The 22080-nt window shown below is 37.2% G+C and overlaps 1 protein-coding gene and 2 long non-coding RNA genes across 3 annotated transcripts in view; 2 read left to right on the plus strand and 1 right to left on the minus strand.

The window, feature by feature from the left end:
- Positions 1-22080, plus strand: part of LOC134490564 (uncharacterized) — a 259536-nt gene that overhangs the window by 49576 nt on the left and 187880 nt on the right. The window lies entirely within an intron of this gene.
- The window catches only part of ANKRD52 (ankyrin repeat domain 52), an 81526-nt gene that overhangs the window by 7875 nt on the left and 51571 nt on the right, over positions 1-22080 (minus strand). Inside the window, exons 15-25 of the mRNA XM_063293663.1 lie at positions 21487-21564; positions 20730-20841; positions 12468-12539; positions 12085-12286; positions 11841-11928; positions 9444-9561; positions 8024-8243; positions 6343-6430; positions 5165-5248; positions 3548-3693; positions 2212-2294 (exon numbers count right to left, since the gene is read on the minus strand). Coding sequence (XP_063149733.1) covers positions 2212-2294; positions 3548-3693; positions 5165-5248; positions 6343-6430; positions 8024-8243; positions 9444-9561; positions 11841-11928; positions 12085-12286; positions 12468-12539; positions 20730-20841; positions 21487-21564 — 1291 coding nt within the window. The remainder of the gene's footprint in view (positions 1-2211; positions 2295-3547; positions 3694-5164; positions 5249-6342; positions 6431-8023; positions 8244-9443; positions 9562-11840; positions 11929-12084; positions 12287-12467; positions 12540-20729; positions 20842-21486; positions 21565-22080) is intronic.
- Positions 219-8387, plus strand: LOC134490548 (uncharacterized). Its single transcript, XR_010067219.1, has 2 exons — positions 219-565; positions 7261-8387. It is a non-coding gene; the product is annotated as an uncharacterized LOC134490548 (long non-coding RNA).

Below are 22080 nucleotides of genomic sequence, written 5' to 3' on the forward strand. Positions count from 1 at the left end.
GACTAGAAACTTTATATGGACCTTTTGCTGAAAGAAGAAAAATATATGATGATTGATAGGTCTGAAGATTAAAATAGATGTGGATTAAATGAGGGCTGAACGGACTTGTATAATATCTAAGAGGGAAGAGGGATTATGATTATCTGTTGAAAAGAAGGTCAGAAATCATTATATTTCATAACTTTAGTTTCTTTCTTTCCCTTATATTTCTGGAGGAAGCAATGGTGGACTGAAGATGGCTCCCTGAAAAGTGGAGTTGACGACCATGGTGAAGAACAAAGAGCTGGTGAATAGACCGGCTCTTCAAACCAATCCAGACAGAGAGGATGGGAAATTGCCCACAATTGCTCCAGACAGTTGCTCCTTGCGAGGAAACCACAAGACAGCAGTCTCTGGTGGGTTTTGAGCATTGGGAGATGAGGGAATAGCCATCTTCCTCAAACCATGGTTGGCACGTTTAAAAGGACGCTAAATTTGCATACTTCCTCTTCTAATTCGGAAAATTGCTTATTAACTACTTTTCAGCTATTAGATACCTTTGGAGTGACAAGTCTGAAAATACCAGGTGAGTCTGCCTTCAATCCTTAATAAAAGAAAATTTTAACTACAACCTTAAGAACTTAAAAAAAATTGAAATAAAAAGCAAAAAGCTAATTTAGACTTTGATTTTAGAAAGTTATAAACAGATTAAGGGTCCAGATAAATTTGAAATAAGATTTTGGAATTAATTATAAAGAATCTTTCCCATGGGAAAGTTGAATTGTTTTGAATTTAAAAAAAATATTAAGATTTTAAAAACTGGACACTAGAGGGAACTAAAGATTTCAGTTAAAGAATACATAAACTTGACTAAAAGCTACAGAATGGCACAAAATATTCTAACACTGGAAATATTGAAGGCCACTTTTGAAAAATGGAGTCAGAAGTTAATATTAACAATGTCAACAGTGCTATCTACATCTATGGATAGACTGTGTCTAAAAGATGTTCTGGAAGAGGAACAAGTTTTAGCTGACAAGACAGAGACTGACTTGAAAGTGGATTTACAAATGACAGGCTACAAGAATGACATGGAAAAAGATGTTAAACTGGACATACAAAAGAAACCGGCTGATGTCTTAATAATTAAAAGGGACATACAAACAATAAACTAAGAGAGTGACCTGGATAATTTTCCTATATTGGACTTACAAAAGAGATTTGTTAAAGCTTTGAAGAATCTCATGAGAAGAGATAAAGAAGAAATGAAATCAAGTTCTACAACATTATTTGAATGTACTAAAGATTAAGATGCTTGTTTATTTAATCAAGGTTATAGATATGTTGTTATTTCTGGTAACTATTAATGGACTTTTGCTGACATCAGGACTGAAATGACAATGCTTTATGGATTTGTTTATAGTTAAGAAATGGATTATGGGAAGAAGAGATCATTTGTTATAATTTAAGAGGAGGTGAAAAGTTACTAAAATTGTTTATACGTGTTGTGATGAAGGTTGGAAGTAACTTATTTCTTTCCTTCTTCTTTACTATATTCTTACTTTTTTTTTTATGTCTTTTCTTTTTTTCTTTTCCCATTGCACCTTTTACTGTTTCTATTTTTCTACCTTTCTTTTTAGTTTGTATTAATTTTGTACTATTGCAGTTATAAACTTTAATAAAATTACCTGAAAAAATTAATTCATTATATTTCTTATTTTATTTTATTTATTTATTTAATTTTTATCCCACCTTTATTATTTTTATAAATAACTCAAGGCAATGAACATACCTAATACTCCTTCCTCCTATTTTCCCCACAAAAACAACCCTGTGAGATGAGTTGGGCTGAGAGAGACTGGCCAGCCCAAGGTCACCCAGCCGGCTTTTACTGGCTAAGGCGGGATTAAAACTCAAAGATTCCTGGTTTCTAGCCCAGCGCCTTAACCACTAGACCAAAGTGATCTTAACTTTAGTTCCTTCCTTTTTCTTTAGATTTGTCTTTTATGTAAAATTCTTAATAAACATTAAAAAAGATCATATAGATATATAGATATAGATAGAGAGAAGCCCACATTTCTTCTTCCCAATAAAAATCCATGTATGGACTCATTATTTGGAAATAGAGTGAGTTAATCATATCTGGCATTGCTTTCATCATTACATCTTAAAACTCTACAGAAGACAGTCTCCAAAAATCTACTTTAGAGGTCCCACTTTTGGACACCATACCTTACTGCAGGCCAGGTGAAGAGCTGTGTTCTTGTTGACATCCAGCACAGTTAAATCTGCTTTTGCTCTGTACAGCAGGAACTCTGAAAACGTGTGGAGATGCAACATGAGAGATAGCACCTACTTTTGTTTAAAATTATCTTATACAGCCATTCACCCCAAAGTCATACAAGCCAACTTCCAACTTTAAAATGGCAAATGAGAAAAATCAAATAAGCAGAACACCTGAATCCAACAATCAAGACAAAAACCTTCTATACCACTACAGTGATGTCACTGTCCTCTTCTGAAATAATATGGGTTTTGCCAGAAGGTGAACAAAGTTGGAGAAGACATTTCAGAGTTCCAGCATCAAGGCAGAAAACGGTTATCCAGAAAGCAAGGGAACTGTAGTTAAACAAAGCTAGTGCTATAGGCCCTTTCTTTCTGCTGTCACAAAATGACTTTCTTATCAGGATACAGAGAGCCAGTGCACTAGCTTCTGATATTTCCTTTTCCTCTTATCTTTTTATTGGACAAAACTTCACCCTCAAATGAAATTTAACCAAATGTGATGGCGGATGGCTTCACGATGGTTGTATGCTTGTAATCAGTCTAGCTGTCTGAATGATTTGCATAATCAGGCCACTAGTAACTGCCTCTAAATGGAATATATTGACCCAAGAATTGCAAGGGGATAGTTTAGAGATTCCTCAAGGATAACTAGGAGCAGATATTAAGCAGCAGTAGCTCTTCTGCTCTCAACCATCCTCTAGGTCAGAAGGAATCCTGCACTCAAATAACCAGAAACCCTCCCAATTGGGCTTGTCACTTCCCTTCACAGGCCAAGGCAGGCTTGGGCCTACAGTGAGGCAGGGTGAAACAATCTACATTATGTCAGAAATGTTGGTGGAAAGCAGCATGTTGTTGCTATTTCTGGATGATGGAAGAAAAAAATATTGATCTCATCAAAAAAATATCATGCAAAATTCATGGAAGTGCTCGCATGAGCCCAAGTATTGCTCCTAGTTCCTCCCTAGGGATGATGGTAGGCAGAAGAAGACACCTAAACAGATTAAGAAGGAAAAAGTAATTTGAAAATAACTATAGAAAGCTATCTCAGAAAACAACAAAGTATCTACATCTTCATAAAACAATTAGTCAAACATCTAACAGAAATCAGCTTGGCAAGAAACTGAACCAGACAGTATCAGATCTATGTTGGGCCAAGAGAATACTTCAGAGATCCGTATCTAGTATTTTTATGGGCTCTCCCTTAACCTGATCTCAGGGAAAGAACGGAATAGGATGGTTACAAAAAAGAGAAAAGCATAAATACAGAAGAAGTACCACTTACCAACTGCTGCTGTCTGGCCATTTTCAGCAGCCATCATAAGAGGGGTCCGCCCCAGTTGGTCAGTTCCATCTACCTCAGCCTGGTGTTGCAAAAGCAATTGTAAACCATGGATGTTGTCTGCAAAGGCAGCAGCGTGAAGGGGGGTCCTGGAAAAAATGAAAATATGGACTTGTCATGCTTTCAAAAACAACTCCATTTTTAGATGCAGAATTGTAAATTACGTAGCATTGTTTTCAAAATATTGTTGGTTGGCTTAAGAGTATAATATTCTCTCATCCATAAGGATCCTGCCATCTTTGTTCTAGGGAGTTCTTCTCTCACAGGGATACCATAGTTTCTCAGTGCAGTTTCTCAAATAGCATCATTTTATCATTGGGAAAACACCACTTCCCCTTCAATCACTATGAAAACATTGTCATTCTAAGTGCTGCACAAAAGATAGCCACACAAATCTGATGAAGTTATACTCTGCTGTAAGTGATCAATAAAATGACTCCTCCTTGGAATGTCCCATATTAATAAATCAATGGATAAAAGTTAAAAATTAAGTATGCTTCTACGTTAAGTATATGATCTATAAAAAGGGATTAACTCAACAAAAGTGATTAACTCAATGAAAGTTTTTTTCTTCATATTTACTGAACACCTGACAATGTTCTGAACTATCACACTCTAAATTGCCACACCTTAATGACACTTAATTGAATATTGGTTAAAGAGGCAGGAAAAAAAGGATAAGAATAAATGGTATTACATGATTTGTTTACTATTGATTACTATAGTTACTGACAGCAGACATGTATTTCCTATAACACACACACACACACACGTCTTAAACTGATGGTGAACTTGAATATAGGTCCTTTTACAAAAGATTAGCACCAATAGTTGCTGGATACCCAATAATTACCTGACCCCCAACATGTAAGATTTTAACAGATTAGGGGAGTATCAAGGCAATCACACAGGATTTTAGGAGCATGTCCAAGCCTGGAAAAAGCTATGGACCTCTGCCACACACATATAAGAATCCCTAGAGTGGATCAGGTCAAAATCTTTTGTCCAGCTGTTTTTTTTCCTGATTTTTTTATCCTGCCTTTATTATTTTTATAAATAACTCAAGGCGGCGGACATACCTAATACTCCTTCCTCCAGTTTTCCCCACAACCACCACCCTGTGAGGTGAGTTGGGCTGAGAGAGAGGGACTGGCCCAAGGTCACCCCACCAGCTTTCATGCCCAAGGCGGGACTGGAACACACAGTCTCCCGGTTTCTAGCCTGGAGCCTTAACCACTTGACCAAACTGGCTCTCTACTATCAAGCTATCATCAAATTAGCATTTGATGCACACAGTGGCCAACCAGATTTAAGCTGTCTTGAATCTTGTATCATCCAACTTCATGGAATGGTCCCTAGGTTTCTGCACTACGTAAGACAGAAACTGTAAGAGTAGGAGTCCAAAATCCATGTTGCTAAATTCCTTTAGTCTCTATAACTTGAAGGGATGCCTCCCATTCAAATCATAGCCTGATCAATGATACCTAATGAATTCCAGGAGGGAGTAGCTTAACTAGTGTGTCCACCAAAAGCAACCAACAGGAAGACACAGTCACTCACCTTCCTTTGGCATCTCTGCTATTAACAATCTTGGCACCCAATGCTTCAACAAGCATCTCAGCAGTGCCATCCTGGTTGTTAATTCTGGAGAAGAAATGAAGTGTGAGAAGCAAATAAGTAAGTTAGCATGGGTTGGTTTTATTTATTTCAGGGTGACACACTGGTACAAAAGCATTTCAAGACCTGTCTACTGAGTCTGCGTTTCAGAGGTCCAAAACAGATGAGGAAAACTCAATTCCTACCAGTTAAAATACTCCAAATTTTGGACAACAGTTCTTTCAAGAAAACTCCCCACCACTAAAACCAACTTTAATGTCCTGCTATCTACTCTCTTTTTGGGTGGAAAAAATAAGTAAAAGCTAAAGTGTAAGTCAGCAAAGAAGTCTGCTATTCAGTCCTGCCGAAACTCTTTGTTGAATTTGTAGGTCTTGGGAAGAAAAAAAAATGTTACTGTTTTGCTAGTAATGTGAAACAAGCACTCCATAGCTGAGTTGTATGTTCCAGAATATTTCTTCCTAATCCTGGGTCCCTAGATGTTGTTGGGCTACAATTTCCAACTCCTAACTATGCTAGCTACTGATGACTGGAACTGTAGCCAAGAGCATATGGAGACCCAGGTTGGGAAATGCAGCTATTATTTCTATAGAATCAAAAATTACAGAAAACATAGTATGGCTATCACAGCAGGTAAGAAATGCCTTATTTACTAGAAAGCAAAGTGGTAAATTGTTCCCTTATCTTTGTCTTCTTTTCTGGCCAAATGCATTTCTCGTGATAGGTATGGGCTGCATATAATAGCCTTTTTTTTTTTTTAAGACTTCCAATAAAGTCCATTTGAGGCCCAGAGGTACTCTTGGGAAGAGAGCTGATACTGGAAGCTGGCATTTTGCTTTGCAGCACTCATTCTGTCATTTATTATTATTTATAATTTTATAAAATCTTAAAAACTTAAAAGTCAGGTGAGGCACCAAGGGAGGCTCTAGATATACACTGGTGATTCTGGGAATTCAATCGCTAATTCCTGTCATAAGGATTATCCAGAGCAGAAATGCAGCTTTGAGAGACAGTTTCAAATTCTCACTGAAAAGCAAAATCCACATCTAGCTTTGCTTACTATGGCTGATCCTAATGCATTTGCATAAACATATACCTAATCTCAAGGGTCTACCAAGACTTACACTGCACAGTGCAATGGAGTAAAGGGGTTTCCTTCTAGGTATGCAAATGGATTGTGTTCAAGTAACAATTCAAGACAATCTTCATGCCCTGCAAAAGGAGAAGAGACTTTATTAGATCGCCATCTAACCTCATGGCATTTTTATAGGCAAAATCATGGATGTCTTTGTATGAGCTGTTTTTTTAAATCTTTCAGATGTTCAGAGAGCTTCAAAACAGGCTGAAATTGGAAATTAATAGCCACACTTTTCTGAATCTTGATATAAATAAGTCAGTCTGTAACACAGCCAGTGTTTACACGTTGTAACAGGCAAAAAAACTTGGCTTAATAAATTCAAGCATGAACGCAAGACATGCACCCAACACACAGACCCTTCCCTGCAGCATTGTTCCTTCTTTCATCTAAGCATTACAATAATCAGGAATTTGACACTTCTACCCAGTTCAACTCAGAATTATGGTGAAGTGCTTCCAAACAAGACAGGATTAGAAGTCAGATTTAAATTGAAGTTTAGCATTATGAATCCTGGCTTGTTTGCAAGCATCTGGCCATAGCTGTGGGTTTATTTAAGCTACACTTAAATGCAGAAATCTATGTTGTTGGGCTTGTTCACATAAGATAGGGTTGGGGGTCAGCAGCATGCCATTTTTTCACCTTCTAGATTAAGACAGGATTTCTGCTTTAACATGATATGCAAACCATGACAAAGAAAAGTTCAGTTTCAAAAGGTGAAATACCTTTCAGAACAGTACTCCAGAGCAAGAAAATTCTTCTGGATTGAAATATGGAAATACAAATTAAATCAAAATCAATATATCAATCCTGTGATTTAATGCAAAAAATAAAGCTTCTGTTCTTGTACTTCCCAGAAATGACTTCTGCTATTCCCTCACAAGAATTTTAAGTTGTGTTTTCAAAGAACCCACAGAGTTTCCTAAGATGCTAATCAGATGATCCACAATGAAAAGATCAATGATAGCAGATATGCTTGCCTGGAAGACAGCTACCTACCACTACTGAATTCTCCTGCACTGTAACAGCTGAAAAGATTAGTATGCTGAAGAGAAATGGTAAGGCTTCAACTTTCATCAACTACAGCCAGTATGACCAAGATATAATCTAGAACAAGGGGCTGTCCCATCAGCCACATGTGGCCCACAGCATTTCTTTTGGGCCTGTGAGCAGATTTGAAGTATTTTTGGAAGGCTTAGGAACTGCAAAGCATCTATTTCGCCCATCAAAATCCCCCCTGTAAGCAGAAAATGCTGACACCATCTACACTGGTGATCTCCTACAGCCATAGATCCCACGGCACCTGGGATTCCAATGAAATTAAACTGCATTCCCCAGCCATAAGAAATTCGCCACTACTAGTCTAAAGCATCTTGACGTATGAGTTGGAAAAGGGAAGGTCTGTCCTACACTGTTTGCTAGAAACTCCGACAATCTACTGAGACACTGAATCTGCTGGAAACATAATCATCTTTGAGGAAAACAGACGGCATAAAATTGTTGAAAACCCATTGTTTTAGCCATCACAATCTGCAACCACCATGTCAGATTATAACAACGAACCTTGCTCAATGTTGTAGCAGTGATCTAACTAGACAGAAATTTGGATAGACTCTCCCTGCCACAAGAAAAAAACAAAGGGAAGTATGAATGGATTTCTGTTTTCTTACCACTGTAAGAAGCCCAGTGCATTGGTGAGTAGCCACTATAGTCCACTACGGAGTCCAGAGGGTCAGTAGAGAGCGCTGCCTGCAGCAAGGTCCTCAGGATTTCAGAATGCCCACACACCGAGGCAAAATGGATCGGGGTCCGGCCCTTGAAATCCCGACACAATACAAAGGCATCATGGTCCAGCAGTGCTGCAAGGCAGTCTTCACAGCCAGTAACAGCCTACAAAAATTAACAGCAAGCAATAAGAAGTGTCCACCTCAAGTGGAAATAAGACTTACAAAACAGGCACTTAAAATATTCTCTTTATTCACTAACAATCTGAGTGACACGTAATAATAATAATAAATCTTGGATTATAACCAACCTTTATCTTCTTTTTCCTATTAGGACTGATTCTGTGTAACTAGCATCTCTTTCGCCTAAACATTCCTTTCCAGCACGCGCAAGTCCACAACAATATTCATACAGCAGTCCTTGCTTAACGACCCTAATTGGGACCGGCAACTCCACCACTAAGTGAAGCCGTAGCTAAGTGGGAAATCACATGACTGCAAATGTGCTTTCTGGCTGGAAAGAGACAAGACTACTCAGTTTCACACCTTTGGCTTTTGTCTGCCTCCTAACCGCTCCCTTGCCCTTTGGAACGCTCGAGTGCCTGCTTACTGTCTTGTACACATCGAAAGCAACGCAATTGTGCCACAATGTAAGGCTGGGAGCCACAGGTGCACTACACAACCAGCTCACTCTGTTGAAATCCCTTTGCCTTCAATATCTTCACTTGGGGGGCCGGGGGGGGGGGGCGGGCAAGCAATTTCTGTAGGCAACCTCCCCTTTGGAGATTGGAGAGAAAGGGATTTCAAGACAGTACTTAAGCTGTTTGCCCTGGGCTGCCGCTACGATCGCATTGTGATCGATGTGTAGAAGAGCAAACAGCTTACTCTCTTGAAATCTGTTTCAAGAGAAAGAAATTTCTCTCCAATCTCTCTGGTCTGCATGGGAGGGGGGAGAAAAACATACAGGTCAGGCACAGGACAATGCGTACTGACTGTAATGGTGATCATGGATTGAGGGATGCTGCAAAGGTCATAAATGGGCCATAAAGTTATTTTTTCAGTAAAGTTTTTTTTCCAGCACTGTTGTAACTTTGAACGGTCGCTGAATGAATGGTCAGTAAGTGAGGACTACCTGTTTAGCAAATTCCAAGCACACACTCTGGAATAAAAGGCAAGTGTGACTAATCAAAGATGAGGAACATATAGTGACCTGCCCACTATGCTCTGATTGGCTGAAAGTGTGGAATGCTTAAATATCTAATTTTCCACATCATTAATTACAAGACTATTTCAAGATCCTGTTCAACCAATTCAGTATAAAGATAATTTAGTAACCTAAGACTCCAGAAACAATTCTTCCACTTACCCCCCGGTGCAGTGCAGTCCTGCCTCTTCTGTCTGCTGCATCCACTGTGGATCCCTTCTCTAGTAAGAGGTGGACACAATCTACATGGCCATTCATGATTGCCAACATCAGTGGGGTCCTGTGAGAAAATCAAGAATAGGTCAGGCACCTACTGATTTGATTAATAATTTGGCTCCTTAATTTAGAAAATGAAATCTATCTTTATGGAAGGGCAGAATGGATAGAGAGTACCCCAGTTGTTAAAATAAGAGGGACATTCGAAAGTACAGAGTCTTTAATTCCAAGCAAGGTTCTACAAAACAAATACAGTTTTATTAATCTGTTCTGATTATTTTCAAGGGCTGGAAAATAATATTAAGAGCATACTTTTTTTTAAAATCTGAGGGCTGCCAAGTGTCGTGCCAGGAATGGCAATCCAAAAAATGAGTGGCGAGAGGACTAAACTAAATTTGAATTCATTTATTTAATTCTGATTCAAATGCAATTAAGTGCTATTGATAATGGTTACTCTCCATATACTTAGTAGTCACATTAAAAATTGTAACAATTGTACAAATTTAAATTCTGCATTCCTGTTCAGGTGTCATGTAGAAAATCAAGGTGAAATAGAATAAGAGCCTCTAGTTGCTATTGGCAATTTTAGAAAAGAAGAAAAAGTAGCAGAAATGGCAAAACTATTTGGATGAAATATAATGAGAAAGCTTCTAGCCATAGCTTTGCATCAAAAAAAAGAAAAGAAAGCTTATTTCAGTGCATCTTCTTCCAAAGAAACAAGTTGGGTTCTCACTTCTAGTGATTTTTTTCACTATAGATAGCAAGCAGAAGGTAAGGGTTTTGCATGAAAAATGGTGATCAGCAGAATGAACCCCCAAACTCTAAAAATTACTCAAATAAAACAAGTGTGTATATTTGAATTTACTAGGACACCTTCTTCTGGATTAGATAGAAGGATATGTTTTAAGATTATCTCCATCATCTGCTCATATTATTTAACATGTATGTTCACAAAAAGTTATTCTTCCCTGAACATGACTGAGACTTTCAGGAAGCTAAATATTCCATTTGGTCATTTTTCTAGTACTCCTATGGTGCTCCAAGTTGTTTAGTTTAGCATATCCCTTGAATCTCTTTGAAAGGCTGTAAAAATCAAACTCTCCTGTAAGGCCTTTGAGGCTTAATTGCTGCAATTTGGAGTTGGGATTGGGGCCAGGTTTCCGTAGAGCTATATTTTGGTTTTTAATGATGTTCTGTTTGTAATTCTATTGTAAATTGCTAGGAATCAACCCTGACTGTGACAGTCTCTAAGCAAGTAAATAAGAAAGATTTTAATTTATTCAGAATATTTGTATGCCATCAACTCCTTTGGCGAAATACAATTAAAATAGACCATGAAAATAATTAAAATAGCAAAGCAGCACATTTTAAAACAATTAGAACATTACACTCACTAAAACTATTAACATTATTATTAACAGACCCATACAAACAAGTACATTTTGAGCTCCTTCTTAAACTGTAAAATGAAGAAGGCTGGCTTCAACTCTGCTAACAGATTGTGCCACAGCATGGGCCCAATCATGGAGAAAGCAAAATTTATTCTAGAGATCTGATGTCCCTGTGACAGGCAGCTGTGTCAGTTGTTTGGTCTTCAGCCACGTAAGACTTTATACACCCTTGCAGGAACCTTGAATTAGGCATTGGAGGCAAGCCGTGAAATTGTTTCAACATGGAGGCATTGCTCACATATCACCAAGCCACCTGTCTCCCCTCTCCCATCCATCCATCCATCCAATTTGTCCCCACCCATCTCCCATCGGGGGACTCTGGGCGGTTTACAATAATCAATTAAAACAACAATCATACGATGAATAAAATATACAGTATAAAATTACAGTAATAAATAATATAAATAAGAGTAAAAAATAAAAAAGTCCAAGTGGCAAAAGAATCTAAAACAATTCAAGAATGGGAGGAGTAGTCTATAGCAGCATGTAGATCTATTCCCCTCTCTGCCCCAAGTTGTATTAAAAAAACCATCCTTTTCAATGATGTTACTTGACTCCCCAACTTCAATGCTGGATCTAGGAAGACCTCCAAACTGCAAACCAGGTCTTTAAGGGGGCACATATTTCACTTATTTCTCCTCAACTTTGAAGCCCACTCTCAAATGAGTAAGAACTCTCTGTTGTCTGCACTGGGTTTCAGCTGGCTCTCCCAAATCCAGCCCCTTACTGCCTAGAGACATTCACAGCCCAGCTAGCAGTACATGCAGCCCTGCTTCTGATCATTTGTACAGCAGACTGGAATTTGTGAGGAACAAGTCCATTCCTGCTCACCACTGGAATAAGAATGACATCTAGGCCAAATAAACAGGTGCATAAACAGGAGGAAACTTACTGTCCATGGATGTCCATGACATCAGTGATGTCGACTCTCTCCCCACTGTCAATGAGAAGATGTAGGGAATCTGTGTTCCCATAGGCAGCTGAAAGAAATAAAAGGAGGATATAATGCACAGGATTTCCTGCTTCTTAATAATTGCCATTTCTGTATAGACCCAGTGAGTGCCTAAAGTCTGTTTGCAAGAGCAACCAAGAGAAAGAAACCCAGCATCTCAACAGGGAATAAGGCACGCTCGTACCAGCAGCATGGAGGGGTGTCCATTTCTTCTTTTTCTCCTTCACAAGAGCAGAAGCACCATGGCTGGTGAGTACCTCCACACATTCTGTAGAGCCCCTCTCCGTGGCAAGATACAAAGCCGTCCGCCCTTTGTGGTCCCGTACATCCAGGTTCACCAGGGTTTCGGCAAGTGTCTTCAGGGCTTCACAGTGACCATTATAGGCCTGAAAGCACACCAACAGACAGATTGATATCGGGAAACTACAGTATCAAGAGGGACTTAATGTACTGATGCAGACCTACAGTTTAGGTCCGCATACCTCACCGCAACAAATGTAACACTGGCATTCAAATGGTAATCACTCCCAACTGTACTCAGTATGGTTTTGTAATAATGAGACTTACAGCTAAGTGCAAAGGGCTGACTGGAATGGTGCTTTCCACATCGTCCAGGCAGTTAAACGACATTTCCAGGAGCTGAAATGAAAAAAATTGGTATCTAATTCCAATCATACAAATGCTTCAACAATCTAGCTCTTAGAACCCCTGACAACAATAACTAGGGAACCTATATCACTTCCCTAATCTAGGAGTTACATGTTCCAGAAAATCACAATAATTATTGTTAACAGAATATGAAGTAGGACAACAGCAAGATAAGTTTTTAATTTAGGAGCAAGGTACAAAGCTTCTGACCACAATAAACTTCTTTCTTTGTTGTTTATTCGTTTAGTCGCTTCCGACTCTTCGTGACTTCATGGACCAGCCCATGCCAGAGCTTCCTGTCGGTCGTCAACACCCCCAGCTCCCCCAGGGACGAGTCCGTCACCTCTAGAATATAAACTTCTTTCTAAGTACCTAAAATTTAATTCCTGATCACAAAAGCATGTTCCCAGGGTACATCAGTAGCACATTAGAAATGTATTACTTTGCTATCTTTCTGAAGGTATTTTAATAGACAAAACGTTTCTTGTAAAAACTAATCTTTGCCTAGAAATGAATGAATGAATAAATAAATAATATTTCATATACAAACTGCAGGAAGTGTTTTTCCATTGCAAATATCTATACTGGGGCTTCTGGGTGAGGATCTATGGTGGACTAGACATCCCTGAAGAAGCAGGGACAGCATTGCAGAGGAGATCGGCAGCCAGACAGCGAATTTTGGCCAGTGCTGTTTTTCTGGATAAAAGAAAGATCACAAGATTGCCCACTTGCACTCTGGCCTGCTGCTCCTCACGAGTAGACTGCAGGAACTGAGGTTTTTGCCATCGACTCATGAGTTGAGCAGCTGGGCGTCGAAAGATTTCAATCAAGCTCACAGCTGTGATGTAGCCTACAGTATATGGACCTAAGGTTCGCACAAGCCTCACTTTCTTAAACACTTTTGGATGTAATTAATTTACAGCTAAAGAGAGATTTTCTGAGTGGCAGGATAAGCAAATTCTCCTTGGTGAGCCAACATTCTTTCTGAACTAAAAAGCGAGGGAAAGGGTTTTAAAGATTTAAAAACTTGGCAAAAAGCTTAACAAGGAGTGGATGAAAGAAAGTTTAAAAAGGATAAAGGGGATAGTTGGAATTTTTTTTTTAAAGATTATTTTTTTGGTGAAAGTGCTTTTGAATAAATTGGAATTAAAATAGACAAATGAACCGGACCTTCGTGGGAATGTTTTTTGTTTATTATTAAAGAGTGTAGACAATTGGTGGATTTTACAAAACAAAAGATAAAGGTAATATGAGACAGATTGTGATGCTGTCTGTAACTACAGAGTGCCATTTGAGATGAAAGTATTAAGGGCACAGGAAGACAAAAACAGAAAAAAAAAATGGGGGGGTTGCCTTTTACTCTTTCTCTTGTAATTGAGACACTTTTACTTTTGGATTACAGTATTACAATGCCAACCACCAGAAAAGCAGCCAAAATAGTAGGAGGGAGGAGAGGATCATTAAGCAACCTGCAGAGAGAGGAATTACACCAGATTTACTTCAGAAAATGTTTGAGGAATTGGCCATTAAGTTAGCTGAATCACTTGATACTAAACTGATAGCTTCTGAAGAAAGGATGGATGAAAGACTTGTAAAGATGAAAGAGGAGATGAAAGAAGAAGTCAAGAAGATGGAAAACTCTGTAAAACAAGTGCTTGGAGATGTAAAACAAATGAATTACAAAGTGGAAATTCTGGAGAGTAAGACAAAAGTTATGGACAGAGACCTGAAAAGAGAACTAGATAATTTGGCACTAGTATAACTGAGAGAGAAGGAATTTTGTTTGAGTTTTAGAGAAATTTCAGAGGATTCTGGTGAAGATATTAGAGGAAAGGTTATTAAAGTTTTAGCAAATTTTTTGGATTGGAATGAGGAGGATAAAGAGGCAAAAAAGGATAAGGTATACAGAATAAATGCAAGATTTTTGAGAATAAAAAATGTTCCAAGGGATGTCTTGGTGTACTTAGTAGGAAGAAGAGATCAAATTTTGCAGCAGCATTTTAATACATGACTAAAGATTGATAATACCGATATAATTATTCTTAAAGAAATTCCTATTAGAATCTTGCATAAGAGAAAAGAATATTCTTTTTTGACTGATAGATTAAAACAGAAGAAGATTCCATTTCAGTGGGATAAATTGGAAGGTGTGATTTTTACTTTAAGACAGCAGACAGTATATAAATCCCCAGCTAAAACCAGAACTTGTATTGACTGATGACCATGGTAGATTTGTTGAGGTGGAATTTAATTTCCATGTGACTAAGTCACTTTCTCTCAGCCCTAGGAAGGAGACAATGGCAAACCACTTCTGAAAAACCTTGCCAAGAAAACTGCAGGGACTTGTCCAGGTATTCCCTGAGAATTGGACATGACTGAATGGATTAAAAAAAAAGATACTGAACTTGGGCATTTATGCCCCAAATGAGGATAAAGTACTGTTCTATAAAGTACTTATGGAGTGACTAATAGGTTTCTCTTATGAAAATTGGTGTTTGATGGGAGATTGGAATGGAATGATCTCCCCACAACTGGTTAGAACTTCTGAGAAAAAAATTAAAATCACTCAAGGCAAATTACCAAAAGTCTACTTTGATTTGATGGACAATTTAGGGCTTGTGGATATATGGAGACAAAAAAATGGCAATTCAAGAGAGTACATCTACTTTTCTGAAACATGTAGATCCTTTTCAAGAATAGATATGATATGGATTTTGAAGAATTTGGCTACTAAGGTTTCTAAAGTAGAGGTATTACCAAAGACATTTTCGGATCATAATCCTGTGAGTTTTGTTTGTAAAAGGAAATCCATCTCTTTTAGATGGAGACTAAATGAATTTTTTTTTCCAAAAGAAGCAATAGTGGAGGATTGTAAAAGTAAATAAAAATAATTTTTTGAAAATAATTTAAACAAAGGTCTGATTTAAGAATGGTTTGGGACGCAAGTAAAGCTTTTATTAGAGGTTACTTCATACAATATAATAGTGCACTTAAAAAGAAGAGGCAAGGAAAAACACAAGCTATTTTAGATAAGATAAAGAGAAAAGAAGAATTAAAGCAATTTCCAGAGAAGTATTTCTCAACGAATACAACAACAGTTTTCTATGTTAACAGAAATGGAAATTAAAAAAAACTATGTAAAGCAAAAAAACTTAAAAGTTTGCAGATAAACCAGGGAATTGTTGGCATATAAATTACAAAAAGAAAAGAAAATGATACTGTAACTGTAACTACAAGAGGGATATACTGTATTAACGGATACTGTGACTATGCAAAAAGCATTTCATCGATATTATTCTAACTTGTATGAAGCAAGTGACAGAAAATAGATGAATACATAAAGAAACGAAATTTACAGAGGATTACAGAGGAACAGAAACAAATTATGAATGGACCTGTAACAATAAGGGAAGTTTCTGAAGCCATAAAAAAGATTAAACCAGGAAAGGTGCCTGGAGCAGACAGATTATCAGCTTATTATAAATATTTTGAGGAGCTTTTACAAAATACGATGAACTCTATCTTACAGGGAAGAATGATGCCAGAGAGTTGGAAAGAGGCACTAATACCTAAAGAGGGACAAGAATTGACTAACAAGAAATTACAGGCCGATATCATTACTGAATAATGACTACAAGTTGCTTACAACAATTCTGGTGATAGACTGAAAATAATTTTGCAAGCATTTATCCATGAGGATTAATGTGGGTTTTTACCTAAAAGACAGTTAAAGGACAATCTTAGAAATGGGTTGGACATTTTGGAATATTTGGAGCAACATAATGAAAAACAAGCTGCACTGATTTTCTTAGATGCGGGGAAGGCCTTTGACAATTTGAATTGGGCTTTCCTGTTCAAAGTTTTGGAAGATATGAACCAGTTTGGTCCTGTGGTTAAGGCTCCAGGCTAGAATCCAGGAGACTGGAGTTCTAGTCCCGCCTTAGGCACAAAAACCGACTGGGTGACTTTGGGCCAGTCCCTCTCTCTCTCAGCCCAACTCACCTCACAGGGTTGTTGAAGGAAGAAGGAGTATTAAGTATGTTTCCTGCTTTGAGTTATTTGTAAAAATAATAAAGGCAGGATAATAAACAAACAAACAAACTTCAAAGAGAACTTTATAAAATGGGTAAAATCAATTTATAATCCATAGAAAGCACAAATAATTGTTAACAGAGTTTTGATAAAGGCTTGTGAGATACAAAAAGGAACAAGATAGGGATGCCAACTATCTCCTCTTTTGTTTATTTTGATTCTTGAAATACTGAATAGAGATATAAGATGAGAGAACTGTGGCAGTAAAGATCAAAAAAGAAATTTTTTTAGTTAAGGGCTTTTGCAGATGACTTGGTGCTAGTTTTGGAAGATCGTTTAAAGGGAATTGAAACATTAACGGGAAACTAAAAGAATCTGGTGCATTAACAGGTTTTAAATCAACAAACGGAAGACAAAGATGTTAATAAAAATATGAAAATAGAAGATCAAACAGAATCAATGAATCAAATGGGTTTCAAGATTGAGAAGAAAGTAAAGTATCAGGGTATCACTATGACAAATATGAATTGTACGTTATTTTGAAATAATTATGTTAAGACATGGAATGAAGTTAAAAATATATGTTAAGATAGGAGAAATACAATTGTCATTACTGGGGAGAATTTCTGTGGTAAAAATGAACGACTTGCCTATAATTATGTTTTCGTTCCACACATACCTGTTTTGACAACTGATGCACCATTTAAACAGTGGCCAAAGGATATATCTAAATTTGTGTGGCAGGAGAAAAAAAAAACATGAATTAAATATAAGATGGTACAGGATCCAAAGGAAAGAGGAGGACTGGGTTTATCTGATCTGAAATATTATTTTGCAGCTTGCTGTTTGGTTTGGATAAAAGAGTGAGTGCTGCTGAGAAACAGAAGGCTTCTGGAGTTAGAAGAACATGACCTGAGATTTGGGTGGCATGGGTATCTGTGGTACAACAAAGTCAAGGTTAATGGGGTTTTAATAATTATTATGGTTGACATGCTGTACTGAGAATATGGAATGGATACAAATCCATGTGGTGCCCAAAAACACCTTGGTGGCTCTCAGTACAAGAAGCATTTTATAGATGAGAAATAATAGGCAAACACAAATGGCTAACTTATTGTGAGATACTAGAATTTTGTCAACGGGAATACAAAATAAAATCAAGAGAAGAACCGATGGCAGAGGGACACAGTTGCCAATGGTTTTCTTATTACAGTTATTAGAAAGATTTAAAATAGACAAAAGAATTTATGGTTTTGAACTGAGTTTGAAATGGAATTATGTACAAATGATGAACATTTAATTGCTAAAATGCATAGACTTCTATTGAAATTTGAAACAGGTACAAGTTCTAAAGCGGGACGCGGTGGCGCTGCGGGTTAAACCGCTGAGCTTGCCGATTGGAAGGTCGGCGGTTCGAATCCGCGTGACGGGGTGAGCTCCCGTTGCTAGTCCCAGCTCCTGCCAACCTAGCAGTTCGAAAACATGCAAATGTGAGTAGATTAATAGGTACCGCTTCAGCGGGCAGGTAATGGCGTTCCATTTAGTCATGCCGGCCACATGACCATGGAAGCGTCTACGGACAAACGCCGGCTCTTCAGCTTTGAAACGGAGATGAGCACCGCCCCCTAGAGTCGGACACGACTGGACTTAATGTCAAGGGAAACCTTTACCTTTACCTTACAAGTTCTAAAGGGTTGAAATTTACCCTCTGTTATAATCTCAAGGAAAACTTTTATAAGATGATGTTCCATTGGTATATGACCCCCCAAAATCTCTCTAAAATGTATGGGAATGTTTCCAATGTTTGCTGGAAATGTAATAAACAAGAAGGGTCGTTTTACCATATGTGGTGGACGTGCGAGGTTGCAAAGAAATTTTGGTCCCAAATACATATGCTGATGCACAGTATATTAAAGATACAGGTACCATTGAAGCCAGAATTATTTTTGTTGGGGATATTGGATTTACAAATAGAAAAGCACCTTGACCGCAGCAAGACTTCTTTATGCACAATTTTGGAAAACTCAGATTTTACCAACGATACAAGAATGGTTGTTAAAATTGATGGACATGGCAGAAAATGACAAATTGACTTGTTTGTTGAAAGAAAACTTAATTTGTTATTATCTCAAAGAGTGGAAACCATTATTGGATTATTTACGAAATGCAGGAGGGGCAAAGTTTACATGGGGATTTGAAGATTAGATTGTAAATATAATAGGATATATTAGAAAAAGAATTATTTCTATATATTTTATGAAAAACTAGTACTTAGGATAGATTCTTATGTTTTTATGACCAGAGATAGATTGGAAGTTATTTATCTTTCATACTTTTTTCGGTCTATTACTTTACTATACTTTTTCTTTTCTTTTTCTTAATTTTGTATTTCCATTTCCTTTTCTATTTCTAACTTTTAATTATGTATTTAAAATTTCAATAAAAATATTAATAAAAAAAAGAAACAGGAACAAGTGAAAGAAAGTATGATAAAGTGGGCTAAAAATTGTGATTATAATATACAAACAATGGGAAAATACATGGTTGAAAAGCAAATTTCTATTCTGAATTGTGCATACCAGATTAATCTCAAGGAGTTTTCAAGACTTTTATACGTATGCTTTAAATAGAAATATGTGTACATTGCTATGTATTTTGTTGCTTTTCTTGGTCTCCATATTTAGCTGTGCTTCTGCTTACATTTTTGTTCCTTCACTATCATACTTGTTAATTTTAATGGCTGTATACATACATGTTGGCATTTCCTTGTTTTTTTTTGCAAGGAGCAAGCCATTAAGTTACTATAGTAACAAATCACTCTGGCAGAGTCAGAAGGTCAAACTTAAGTATCCTTAGTTTTGGGTGTGAAAAGATGACCATATTAGGTAAAGCTTTTAATTGCCCTGGAAATGTATTTGCCTGGGCTTGTTAGTTTCGGTTTCCTTTCTATCTGCCTTCCTCCCAGTCCTCTCTGAGCACTTGTGAGTGCACAAGCCTGTAAATATGTTTAAATAAGAAGCTTTCTGTAAATACATTTATTTTAATAGAAGTGCCTGGTGTGTGATTTTTCTGATCTCTCAGGCCAAATGCTTTCTAGCACTCTGCCACAATACACACATACATAAACACAGTCTCTCTTTTTACTTGCTCCCAGCACTGTAAAATTAACAACATTATTAGTATTCCATAAAATGCCTGTGAAGCTATTAAACCATTCTTCATACATATGTATCCTAAGAAAGTTGGGGACATGCCAGACTGATTCTGTATGTGAAATCTGTGAGACTGTTACTGGGATGGTACAGTATCAATCACTCTAATTTACTTATTCATTGAAGAAAAAAAAACACCTCTCCAAAATTAAATAAAACCTGAACTGCATTTTTCCATTCAAGCTTACACATAAAACAAGCTATTCTATTCACGTGAAAAAATTCAAATGACAAAATCAATCTTACAATAATGTGAAATCTGGTTATGCAGACCTTGTGATTTGAACACCAAGGTCAGTGTTTTCTCTCTCACCCCACTTCATTTTCTGCTGCATCTTCATTGATGAAGAAATATGGGATTCTTGGACACTTACAATCCTGAGCATATTTGGTTGGAATTCCAATAGGAAGTATCTGACTGGGTATTTCAATAATGATGCTGAAACCATGTTATGCTGATACATGTCACAACATGTATGTATACATGTATGTATTTTGAGCTCCTCAGCTGCCTCTGTTATGACTTATATGTATACAAGTCACAACAGAGACAGCTGAGGAGCTCAAGATCCCCTTCACATCCACTGGTCCTAATAGGAACAATCCTTCATTTGCCAGGTATTAAGAATTTGTGCCATCATCCTGCTAAACGCTTACCTGGAGATTGACTGGGAAAAAAAGGAGTCTACCTGCATTCTTGGAGATTACTGTCTAGCTCTTGAGAATTTATTTAGCCACTCAATTTCTGATTTCTGTATCTCAACATGAATACACTTGTCTCTAATCTGGACAGTTCTCAATGCCCTACAAGAAATCAACCATATAATAATCAAAAGAGAAAAAAACAGGTTTAGGGCCCAAAGTATGACAGTTCAAGTGTCCATAGACGTTTCCTCACTTTTAAAGTCCAATTGTTCAAGCTTCAGTTCAAGCTTACCAACTCAAGGTTCTGTCGGTTGCCATAGGCAGCTGCGTAATGGACAGCGGTGTATCCCTGCTTGTCTCGGAGAGAGGGGTCAGCACCATTATCCAGTAAGAACTCTAAACAACTGGAATAAATATAATTAAATGAACCCAGGAATCGGATGCATGTAAAAGCTCTAAAATATTCTGTAGAAATCCAGATTTGGTTATGGTCACTAAATCATACAACCACATTACATAAGCCACAGTAAAGAAGGTACCTCCTTGTATCCATATAATAAGGAAACATACAGCCTGACAAAAGAAAAATAGCTGTATTCCATAGGAAGCTCCCAGGAAAAAAATTTCTGTGTTTTCTCCTGTATCATTACTGTATCACATATAAAATGCAGATGTTTTGCTTTTCAACTCCTGTTTTATAGCAAATTGATACTTGGACACTTTACAAAAACCCATTCAAGAAAAACTGAGGTGTGTGTGTGTGTGCATTTATAAAAAAGAATCTGTTTTGTAAGTTGAAGCAGGAAAAGCAAAAGAACATTTGGAGAGCTCATTTTCCAGACGTATTTAACACAAGCGGAAGGTAGGTTACTTTAACATATATAGTCACCAGATGGCCAAAAGTTTCCAAAGCAACTTCAAAACAATGTCCAATACTGTGCTTGCAGCCTTAAAAAATCAACTGTGTTGCATTAAAAGTAATGTGGAGAAAAGAGACAACTTAAGTTTATTCAACTAGATAGCAAAGAGAGTTAGGATGAGCAACTCACAAGATGGCCTCCTTCAGTCGTGACTCTTTCAGTGGCTCTTCATCAGTGTCATGGCTGTTTCCTGAATGAGTCTCAGCTCTGCAAGGCCAGAAACCTAGATTAGTTTTGCCAACATACAGCAGAGACAGACTGTGTGTGCATATTATCCAGTAAAACCCTGCATTTTAGAACCTAGTATTATAAAATTATTTTATAATAATCACATATAAGAATTTGTTAAAAATAATAATATATAATAAACCAGGACTGATGACCACAATAGCTTAATTCACCAAAAATTAACAGTACCCAAATGAGACTGAAATAAATCCCAGGCAATGAGACAGAAGCTTAACTTGCAGACATAATTCATCAGCTTCTACCTCCCTTAGGATACAGGGAAAAGGCTTATGGACATTAAAATAATGTATATGCTCCAGGAAACATAATGAGAATCAAAGCTGAACTTTTTTTAAATAGAAAGTTTAAAGTCTATTTTAAAAGCAGAAAGCACAGTTATGACAACCTCAAACTTATTATAATTTTAAGATTACATTATAATTTTTATCAATACCACAGGCATTATACTTCAGCCAGATGGAAAACTCAAGACCT

Source organism: Candoia aspera, chromosome 2 (genome assembly GCF_035149785.1).
Source record: "Candoia aspera isolate rCanAsp1 chromosome 2, rCanAsp1.hap2, whole genome shotgun sequence".
Taxonomy (NCBI): Eukaryota; Metazoa; Chordata; class Lepidosauria; order Squamata; family Boidae; genus Candoia; species Candoia aspera.